Source organism: Rhamphochromis longiceps, linkage group LG1 (assembly GCF_057381845.1).
Source record: "Rhamphochromis longiceps isolate RC_006_pf linkage group LG1, R_longiceps_female_GT1.1, whole genome shotgun sequence".
In the NCBI taxonomy this organism is placed as follows: Eukaryota; Metazoa; Chordata; class Actinopteri; order Cichliformes; family Cichlidae; genus Rhamphochromis; species Rhamphochromis longiceps.
In genome coordinates, this window is record NC_140557.1 from 3,660,316 (window position 1) to 3,671,466 (window position 11,151).

Consider the following 11,151-nt stretch of genomic DNA (forward strand, 5'->3'; position numbering starts at 1 on the left):
TGCCTCTTCAAAGAAAACAGCCGCTCATCCAAAGTCCCTTCTGACGACCTCGCGCGTCCGTAGACCTTTGTCTTTCATTTCATTTGTTTCATTTGTTTTTCGAAAGGATGATCCCAAATTCCCTGTAAAAAGACACTTCATGATAAGTTGGTACAGAAATCAAGCGTACAATTACCAACAAAGTAATTATGGTTTTTGCTATAGCTCATAAGCTCGTGCGAATGAACATGACGGACCGACACATTTTTACTCGCTCGGTTTGCTGCAAAGTTGAACTAAACCAAAGGAGAGAAACAGCCTCTCTGTTGAAATGCAACATAGACATAGAAGATTTCTATTTGGGGAAAACAAAAATTGAAATTGCGATGACAAGAAGATTATTTTTCATTGTGTGGAAGTCTTTTCAAGCCTCACTTCCTGTCCTGTCCTGACATGTCTGCTCTGTGGGTGAAAACATCAGCCTGTGGGGATCCGAGCCGCCTCACTCAGTGGTGGGCTCGGCCGGTCGGCAGGCACGTGTTTCAGACCGATGTTTAAACTTTCACCAGTGAAGTTTGTTCGGATGCTTTAGTCACGCCACCAAATTCTGCACAACACCAACCACAGAGTGTGCTGAAGTTTCCTCTCTGATACACTAAGCAGGCAGTACTGACCTGACACACACAGACAGGAATGGTGCGTGTGTGTGTGTGTGTGTGTGTGTGTGTGTGTGTGTGCGTGCGTGTGTGTGTGTGTGGTCGGTCCAGGTATCACTCCGGTGCCAAGTTTTCTTTCCATCCCCCTTTCATTCCTTTCACCACAAAGTCTTTGTCGCCGTGGTGATGCCCCCCCTCCTCTCCTCCTGGGACCGCCCATCTGCCATTCAGCCCATTGATGAAGTTTGGGGGGGTCACTGTGTGTGTGTGTGTGTGTGTGGTCAGGATGCTGCTCTCTGCGCGAATCACTCAGGCTTCAGAGCTTCAGCTGAACACACAGGTACGATACACACTTCTTACTGTTTTTTGTTGTTGTTTTTTTAAAAACACACACACAGCTGAGGTTTGCTTTGGAGAAGTTTTATCAGCACGTGTGTGTGTGTGTGGCAGTTTTTCAGCCGTTTGATGTTAACTTGGCGTCACTTTGACTGCAGAGAGATCTTTGAAGCTGCTCTCGCTGCTTGTTGCTCGCTCTCTTTCTGCGCGCGCGCGTGTGTGTGTGTGTTACCAGTTTACCTGCTGCAGATGTTATCGTGTCGTTTCCAGATCACGCATGTTGTCATGTTGCTGCGGCTCAGTGACATTCCCACCCTGACTCGTGTTTTTTGCATATAAAGCAACACAGGGTTGCTGTCTGTTTCGATGATGGTGTGTCGGAGGTAATTTTGCTTCTCATGCGTTTTGGGGACGGAGACTCCAGCTAGAGTCTGCAGGAAAGGAAAGGAAATGGGTATTAGCAAATACAAAACTGGCTGTCTGCTCCATTTCACAGCAGTCACAGCGGCAGCATCATTCCCTTTTCCGCTTTGTCGTGTCCACATTGTTCACAGCTGAGTGGCAGGAAAAAACTCCAACAGCTGGCAGAGCGCTCTGTGCTCATAGGTGGACGATAAAGGGAGCAATCTCAGGCTACGGGTTTATTCTGCTGTACCTACACACACTGTCATTTCATTTCAAGGAGCCAGTAAAGAAACTTTAACCTTCCAGTCAGTAAACCAGCTGCTCCACCACAGCTATCAGAGCTCAGTCTCCAAAATCAGTTTGATTCATACCAAGTTTTCTCTTCAGAGGGGATGAGCAGCATTCGGAGAAAACATTTGTTTTTTCTTGTATTTACTTATTTTTAAATATTTTTGGTAAAATCACTTAATCGTGATTAGATATTGGGGAAAAATGATGAATTCTATAATTTTGATCCATTTCCAGTTCACCCGTTACCTCTTTAAGAATCTTTAAAAATAACAGCTTTTAGCACAGCAGCGAGGTTTGGCCAGGCGCTAGCAGCTCCACGTGGGCTCGTTTTCAGAATAGTTTCACCACGTTGCCTAGTTTCTTCTCGGATGGCGATACACCAGATCTGGTCATGTGTCAGCTCATTTATTTAATACGCACCACTCGAACACAGTATTGGGTTCATTCTGAACCTCGTCGGTACCTGCTGTGATCCAAACCGTCGACACCTCCTCGGATCAGTTCCTCCGACTGCGTTCTGGCAGCAGTTCCCTTCTGTCAGCTATGACATGCTAGCATGTAGATGTGTTTTTATAATAAGTGATTTTATATTGAAAGGAAGGAGATCAGTTTCCTCTGATCTGGACAGGATACAGCATCTGTCAGTTTTATGTTTTTAAGTTTTCCGTTTTGCACCGAAAACGATGTGTGACAGTTTGTCAGGTAGTGTCTGAATTCTTGAATATTGTGAGCTCACAGTGACCTTTGACCATGAAAATCTTACCCTCCATCTTCGAGTTCAAGTAATTTTTTTTGCCATGTTTAAGTATCTCAAGAATGGGACAAATGGACACCTGAAAACACGACAGCTCTGGGCACAGCTGTTTCTGACGTCGGGGCATAAAAACACTGGTATTGGAGGATTCTGCCTTGTTTGACATTTCTTCCTTTTATATGAAGACTTCAGAATAAAAGCACAGAATATAGAAACGGAGCAAAGAGTGAAGAAACAAAGTGAAACAAAAGACTTCTTTCACATCAACAAGAGTTTGAAGACAAAACGCTCTCCTCCAGGAACCGCAGAACCGTTTGAAGTAGGTTCACCACTACTCTGAAGGAGGAGGAAAGGAGCCCTACCCCCTCCTTTTATATGGTTTGGAGGGTTTTGGCCTCCTCCGCCCTCCCTCTGTTTCCCCTCCTCCTCTTTGGTTGACTGGCTCCAGGCCTGGAGTCCTGCAGGGCCACTGTCCCCAAAACCACAGCCCGTGTGCTCCTGTTTATCCCTCCTCCCCCTCCTGCCTCCCCCCTCTGCAGCACCATAACAACCACATGTTATTTTAATTAGAGTCCTCCTCTTCTCTGCCCCACGTTTTCACTCCCTCTCTTGTTTGGAAACATCCAGAGGCGAGCTGAAACAATCGGCCGAATAATCAATTTATTGATCGACGGAAACGTAATCGGCATCTGTTCTGATCATTGATTGTCGGAGGCCTGAAAATAGATTAAAAGCAAATGTTGTCAGGTTTGTGAAGTGGAAATGGTCCAGTAACGCTGGATCCAAAGCTTCCTTACTTGGAAAGCAGTACATTTCTTCAGCCTTACTTTATAAATCGATGTGAACGATGCTAAAATAATGAAAGTAGACGAAAACAAAGGAACAATCTGTTCCTCATATTATTATATGAACAGTTTACAACACTTATCTGAAGGACCTTCATATTGAAGTGTAAAGATCCTAAATATTAGAGAGGCTCATGTGATCACTGGGCTCTGTGAGCAGTACTTGGTGATGATGGGGAGGAAGAACACTCTTTTAACAGGACGAGACCTCCAGTAGAGGGAGGGTCAGCCTTTGGTAATAATGGTACATGCACAGCAGCCCACAACTTGGTCCAAAGAAGCTGCGCGTGTTCAAGTTTCCAACCGTTAATTCTCCAGTCTTTAACCTGGCAGCTAATGCTAACCGTCCCAGACAATCACTGCTAACGGCCGGCCATCATGTGTGCTGCCTCCTGCACGCTCGACCAGGTGTTTCTCTACCTAAACCACAGAGTAGCGCCTGCTGTGTGCTACATGTGGAAGACATTCCAGCCTGTTGCTGCTGAAATAGTCCAAAGACACACAGCATCTGGGTTCATGAAAAGCTTTTTATACAGTCAGAATATTGAGATCTACATTGGTCATTTCCACAGTCCAACCACTGTCTGCCACGGTCTCTGCAGGTAAACTATTCATTATAAAAAGGTCCTCTGAAAACACCCCAAGTCATCTTCATTTAAAGTGGTCCAATCAGATCTTAATAAAATGATTAAACCTGGCTGACAACTAAAATGTACCCACAGTTGTTGTGTTGTAGAATCGAAGATAAAGAGTACAGTTACAATAAAGGACTGCTGTGACGATCCTCTCTCTCACACTCACACACACACACACACACACACACACACACCTTTGTGCATGTGGGAAGTGAGCGGCTGCAGCGATCAGGACACATCAGCAGCTAATCGGTCTGGAGAGCGCTGACCCGGTAGCCTCCTGCCACATCGATGTCCATATGGTTTCATTGTTAGCACGTCCTGTCGGATCATATCTGTGTCACCGCCTTGGTTGTTTACGTCGACCTCATGAAGACGTCTGAATGGATTATTATTAGACCTTATCTAATGAAATATTAACTGACACATCCGTCTGTTTTTGGACCACTTTCTCCTCTTTGAGCCTTTCTGGGAAGACTGATTGAAGAGTTGGTGTAGGTAGAGATAGATGTTGGAGCACACCTCCACCTTCTCAGGCAGGCGTGCAGCAGATGATTGTTGTGCCACAAACCTCTGTGCTTTGCACGTTTAGACTCAAACCATCGCCGCTGTCACCAAATCAGCCGAGACTGAAGTGTCAGAGCTGCTCCTCAGTGTTCTGCGATGCTGGTGGGTTGTTTTCTTTCAGCAGGCACTGAAGAGGGTGTCTGCACCCTCACAGTGAACCCTCACCCTGCTGTGCTTCCAGCGCCCTCTGCTGGCCACACCCTGCCCAAACCCAACCCGCTGTCAGTGCTGCTGAACTTTCCCTCTCCAGGCCTTGAAAAGTTTGGAATAACCTGCACATGACCTTGTGTGCGTGTGTGTCTCCTGCTGTTTTAGTGGTGAAGTAATATGTTAGCTGCATGTCAGGAAGGTAAAGACTCATTCAGTCATTCTTCAGTGGAGAAGCAGGAGGCCTCTGGTCTTTAATTTACCCCACACACACACACACACACACACACACACACACACACACACACACACACACACACACACTCTCCTCCCCCTCCAGCCTTCAGCAAAAAGGAGATTGGCGGTCGACTCCTTCGTGGTGCGCACACAAACACGAGCTCACACTTCAAAGCTCTCTGACTACACACTTGCAGAGTGACGTCATTGTCGGTCTGTTCTTGTTGTTTGTCCGAACAGACAGAAAAAATGGAGACGCCCTGAATGTTTCAGTGTCGGGTCCGAGTTCTGCTCGCTTTAAAGGAAAAGCTGGAACGGCTTGGACCAGGAAACATCATCACTTTGAAAACAAACGAGGAAAACGTCTTCTCAGAGAGATGGTTTAAAAGTTTACATGTTACATCAGCTGTTTTAGTGCGGGCCCTTTAGGACCTCCTCCATGTGAGAAGAGGACCTGCACCATGGCATCTTTGTGTGTGACCCTAGCACAAAAAAAAAAGTGGGCGGGGAAAAGGTGGGTGTTCAACTTGATTGGGGAAACTTAAAATGTTCCCATCATAACCAGCTAAAGTAACCCCATCACTTCCTGCCTTTTTCTTTTTTCAGTCTTTTTGCTTTTGAATTTATTAAAACGAAGAAAAAAAAAACATTTCTTCAGTGGGCTGCTGTCTAGGGTCAAAGGTCATGTCATCTGGACAAAATAGATCTTCTGCTCTTTGAATTTTTTAAACGATGATATTTGAGTTTCAGATTGTTTTTCATGTTATAGTAAAACACCTCTGAGCGCTGGGGTGTCACAGCGTCTGTAAATGTTGATTTGAAGCGTCGGGCGAGCAGCAGCCTCAGAGAGCGTTTCCTTCATCCATCACAACCAGCTGGACACAAAGTTCCTGCTGGGCTTTAGCTCTGGTTCTGATGTTTAGTTATCATTTTGAACAGGGTGCCACTGAGAGTGTTTTCTATTGTCCTTAACCAACCAATGAGCACGCACTACAGCGTGACTGCTGATTGTTTGGGTTTTTTTGTTTTTAGTTAGTCGTCTTATTTAATTTCTGACAGATTTTTGATGCTGTCTGACTTTCTCCTGAGCGCCCCCTGCTGTACTTCAGCTAAACTGCAGTCATTTTAACAGGAAGTGGAATGGCGCCTTTCCATCGGCTCTCCATGTGACTCTCCCCTCTCTCTCTGCAGGCTTATGGCTGGGCGCTGCAGGGTATGCGTCACCTAGCTGGGATCAGTATGGAGGACTGCACACTGCCAGACAAATGCCAAGCTGTGATTGGCTGCCTGGAGGACTACCAGCGTCTGCACCCACCAATCTCAGACGCCTGTTTTCAGGAAATGAAGGTGGCTGCGGGTGAACTGCGGGGCGAGCGAGGCCTTCGTCAGTGGAGCTTCGCTTGGTCAAAGTGTCAAGAGACCAAGAAGATGTTTGACAGGAAGATGGAGGCAGCACTCAAGACGCGTGACTCCGCCCACAGGCGCCGCTCTGACTCTGCCACCAGCAGGAGCTCCATCTCCTCCAGGAAGTCTCTGTCAGGACTCTGGCTCTCCTCCCGCCTGCCAGAGGAGAAAACAAATGCCTCCTCGGTTCTTTCCATTACCTCCACCCCTGCTGGCTCCGCCTCCCCTCCCACCCCGCAGCACACGCCGCTCCTCCGGCGACTTTTTCGCAGCTCCTCCTCAGACGAGTCCTCAGACCGTGTGGATATCACTTCCTGCAGTCCCAGACTCCCCCGCCTGGATTCTTCTCCCTGCTTCACTCCATCGTCGTCTTCCTTCTCCCTCTCCTCTTCCTCCTCCTGCAGACGACAGCAGCTCAGGAAGACTCAGAGTTTCGACTGCCCCGCCACCCCGGAGACGTCGCGCTACAGCCCGTCTGCTCGCGCCCTCAGCGAGCCAGTGCGCAGAGGAAACACGGGTGTGTTCATCCGTGGTCTGGAGGTCAGCAGCACTGAGGCAGCAGACCGCACGCTCTGCCCCAGGACACCACCTCACAGCTGGGGAGGACAGGGGCCACATAGCCCCGGGACACCCAGCACACCCACCGGAGAACCCCGACCCAGGAGCAGGTGGGTAATCCTGGTTCTCAGACTGAATTTGTAGACTGACACTACTCTGCTGACATCTGTGTGTGTGTGTGTGTGTGTGTGTGTGTGTGTGTGTGTGTGTGTGTGTGTGTGTGTGTGTGTGTGTGTGTGTGTGTGTGTGTGTGTGTGTGTGTGTGTGTGTGTGTGCAGCAAGCTGCGTCACATTGTGGAGGAGATGGTGAACACGGAGCGCGAGTACGTCCGCTCACTGCGTTACATCATACATCACTACTTCCCTGAGATGGACCGAGCAGACCTCCCGCAGGATCTCAGGGGGAAACGCACTGTCGTCTTCGGCAACCTGGAGAAACTCCTCGACTTCCACAGCCAGTTTTTCCTGAAGGAGCTGGAGGCCTGCTCGAAGCATCCGCTCAGAGTGCCACACTGCTTCCTCAGACACGTAGGGGACGGACACACACACACACACACACACACACACACACACACACACACACACACACACACACACACACACACACACACACACACACACTCTTCATATGTACTCTGTGTGAATGTGTTTGTTGTTTGTGTTGAACAGCAGCAGCAGTTCGGTCTGTACGCTCTTTACAGCAAGAACAAACCCAAGTCTGACGCTCTTCTGGCGAATCACGGACACTCCTTCTTCAGAGTGAGAACTACAACCACCACCTCTGACCTTTGACCTTCATGTGACCTCATATTTGTACTCGCACTAACCCCTGCCCCCCTCGTTCCTGCAGAGGAAGCAGCTGGAGCTGGGCGATAAGATGGACCTGTCCTCCTACCTGCTGAAGCCCGTTCAGAGGATGAGCAAATACGCGCTGCTCCTCACTGACCTCATGAAGGAGGTGGGCGTGGCACAAGAGGCGGAGCTTACGGCACTGCAGTCTGCCACCAATATGGTCAAGTTCCAGCTTCGCCATGGAAACGACCTGTTGGCCATGGACGCCATTCGAGACTGTGACGTAAGTGTAGCCTGATCTGAGCTCAGGTGAAACTCGTGTTCTAGACTCGCCAGAAATATTGATCTGAGGTGAAAGTCCCCTCCACATCACACATGAATCAAATTCAAGGAGCAGAACTTCTGGAACTGATCACTTGTTTCAAAATCCTTGATGATGGTCTCCTAAAAATTTCTGGATCCAAAATCCTGAAAAACTTTTTTAGTAGTCCAACTAAAAACCAATCACACGACCGCCTTGATGGACATGATTACCACAGTAAGATGGGAGGTTTGTGTTTGTGGGTTTCATGATAAAGACGGAGCTCAAGGTGAGACGTTTAAATCGGACCGTGTCGTTAAAAGCTCCCTCTTTGTGTTTTCTGCTCTTTTAAGTTAAACAGCGTAACAGTATCAGAAACTATTTTCCATATATGCTGTGAAATACTCCAGAAGCCAGTTCAGAGGCTTCCTCCAGCAGACTGCAGCTCCCTGTGAGGCTGGGGGTAGCCTCCAAAAAGCCTGACCAGCCATTCCTTTGTGTTCAGATTACCAAACTAAGGGCTGTGTCCCATGAGCCTCAGCAGAGCCGCTTTTACGGTCTTTTACTTTCTTATAATCCTGTTTTAGCGTCATCGTTCGTGCCCAAGTCTACAGCGTCTTAAATTAAGTTTCGATGGACCTTATGAACATAATTAAATCGGCTACTCTTAGGAATTAAACCCAATCAGCTCTTCTTCTGCCTGCAGGTGAACCTGAAGGAGCAGGGTCAGCTGATCCGGCAGGACGAGTTCACTGTCTGGAGTGGGAGGAGGAAATGTCAGCGTCGCATCTTCCTGTTCGAGGAGCTCGTCCTCTTCAGTAAACCTAAGAAGATGGAGGGAGGGCTGGACGTCTTCATCTACAAACACTCCTTCAAGGTAAGCTCTCCAAGAGCAGGCGAGCCCACGCCAACCGTGAGGCGAGGAATTTTCTGAGCAGAAAACGTGTGCCTGTGCTGCAGACGGCGGACGTTGGTCTGACAGAGTCGACGGGGGACAGCGGGCTGAAGTTTGAGATCTGGTTCAGGAGGAGGACATCCAAGAATCAGACCTTCATCCTTCAGGCGACAACGACGGACGCAAAACACGCCTGGACAAACGACATCGCCCGAATCCTGTGGACCCAGGCCACGAGGAACAAAGGTGCGGATGGCGGAGCGTTCAGGAGAGCGTCGGTGTCGGAGATCAACTCACCCGTTTGTCTTTCTGCCAGCAGAGATGCGTTTGAAGGAGATGGTGTCGATGGGCGTGGGCAACAAACCGTTCTTGGACATCCAGCCGAGCGACGCGGCCATCAGCGACCGAGCCGTTCACTACATGATGAAGAGCAGAGGTGCCGCTCAGACTTTCACTAGAATTCACCAATTAGCTCGTTAGTTACTGATGATCAAAAAGTAAAACGGTGATTGGGTCCTTCAGGTGCCAGAACGCGGGCGTCCATCGCCGTCTCCGTCTTCGACCATTCGAATCCTTTTAAAAGGGGAACGGTGACCTCTGACCCTGCAGCATTAGGCCCGTCTTCAGCCAGCCTGCTGGGACCGCTCAATCTGCACATGTACAGGTGAGACTTACCTGTCCTGCTGTCAAAGGTTCTTGTGCTGGTTTTATAACATCCTCCTCTCCCTCCTGCAGTCAGAGCATCCCCCCTCCTCCCACCACTCAGAGCTCCTTCAGCGCTTCGTGCATCGAGGAAGACGAGCAGGAGCACGAGACCAGCAGCCAGCCCTCCATGAGTACGTCAGCACACACCTAAACTCATGAGTCTCAGATTAGGTTTGAGTAATCTTCGTCCCAATCCTCCAGCCTCTTCACTTTAACGCCTGACTGCAGTTTCTTTTTCTTTTTTCTGTCTTCAGCCACTGAGAGTTCAGGTTCGTCGTCTCGCTGCCTCTCCGGCTCTACTGGCTCCGACAGCGGCTGCGTGTCCTCCCACCTCCAGGAAGCGCTGCCCGAGGAGCCCTCCCCCTCTTCCCCCAGCAAACAGCACCTCAACAGCCCGTACATTTCAGCTGTGAGTGCAGACAGCGCCATGAAGGAGGCGGAGTTAGAGCATTTTTAAATATGTTTGTCATCTCTCCGAGCGGCTCGGTGATTCTCTGGGAATTTCTCTGAGTTTATAAATGTTTGGTTGATGGTGTTCTCCGTCTGTCCTCAGAAAGCAGCTGCAGTCATCAGCCCGGCAACCATCGTGTGATCAGCTCGCCTGAATGACGTTCCTGTAAGTCTGCAGGTCCTCACAGAGGGATTGTGTTTGGGGGGAAAACTGGAAATGGGCAAACCCTGACGGCTTTTTGGGTTATTGCAGAAAATAAGCGGGAAAGCAAAGTATGAGAATAAAAATCAAAAAGGGAAACAAAAGAAAAAAAGGCATACAACCCGAGCAAACTGTTAATGATAACTTTAACCATGCGAGTCTTTCTAAAGACAGGCAGGCAGACGTAAAGGCTGACACATGAAGCAAAAGCTATAACAATGAGTTCGCAACAGATCAGAGACTAAGTGAGCTCAGGATGGTCGCCTTTAAGTAATCTGCATTAATCTAAGCCCCGCCCCCAAGAAAACACTGATCACCAGGTAAAAATATAAACGAGTACAACACGATTTCAGCGTCTGCTGGAGGTCACCGACTGGTCTCTGTTTGGTCTGATGACCCCAGTCTCATGTCTCTGAGGTGATGCGCGAGACCTCCATACATACCTTAAATCCGTCTGTGTGTGCGCGCAGGTTCATCTGCTTCCTGCTGCAGTTCTGCGTTTCCTCCTGTTTGACCCGGACGTCGGACAGCTGCTTTCATTTGTGTTGTAAATAAGGACAGTTTGAGTTCGTCTCCTCGCCGCCGCGTCCGTTTGTCATGCTGACCCAGGGTCAGTCTGCGGGCGGGCCGGCGTGCTGTGAGGATGGCAGGTTTGTGTCTGTACATGTGTGTAAATAAACCCTCAGCTGAGCGTCTGCTGCCACTTTTTACTTGAATAATAAACTGAGTTTGTTCACATGCTTCCTGTTCTGTGTTCTCTCGGAGATCAGCTGACCTGGAGCCAAACACATTCATTTCTTTTTAGGTTTTACGGAATAATACGGAGACAACAGCACAACAGCCTCATCAGGCAGGTCATGATGATGTCGACTTTTGTTTTTCCAGTGAACTTTAAGAATCATACAGCACCTCTCTTCTGATCGTACTGTGACATGCAGAGTTACACCTATAGGATCTCATTTACCACCTGTAAAAGTAAATTACTGTACCTG

General features: G+C 48.7%; 1 protein-coding gene across 5 annotated transcripts in view; it reads left to right on the plus strand.

Moving 5' to 3' along the window:
• Positions 1-10,897, plus strand: part of plekhg4 (pleckstrin homology and RhoGEF domain containing G4) — a 61,581-nt gene extending 50,684 nt beyond the window's left edge. For 2 of the 5 annotated variants that reach the window (XM_085406071.1, XM_085406410.1), the window contains exons 13-23: positions 6,044-6,924; positions 7,093-7,342; positions 7,484-7,573; positions 7,665-7,889; positions 8,614-8,784; positions 8,868-9,048; positions 9,122-9,238; positions 9,325-9,466; positions 9,538-9,638; positions 9,762-9,916; positions 10,065-10,897. In XM_085406071.1, the coding sequence (XP_085262197.1) occupies positions 6,044-6,924; positions 7,093-7,342; positions 7,484-7,573; positions 7,665-7,889; positions 8,614-8,784; positions 8,868-9,048; positions 9,122-9,238; positions 9,325-9,466; positions 9,538-9,638; positions 9,762-9,916; positions 10,065-10,112 (2,361 nt within the window). In that variant the 3' untranslated portion in view covers positions 10,113-10,897. Of the gene's footprint in view, positions 1-6,043; positions 6,925-7,092; positions 7,343-7,483; positions 7,574-7,664; positions 7,890-8,613; positions 8,785-8,867; positions 9,049-9,121; positions 9,239-9,324; positions 9,467-9,537; positions 9,639-9,761; positions 9,917-10,060 lie in introns of all 5 variants that reach the window. The other 3 variants (XM_085406318.1, XM_085406152.1, XM_085406225.1) reach the window with 3 other exon arrangements.
• Positions 10,898-11,151: the final 254 nt, after the last annotated feature.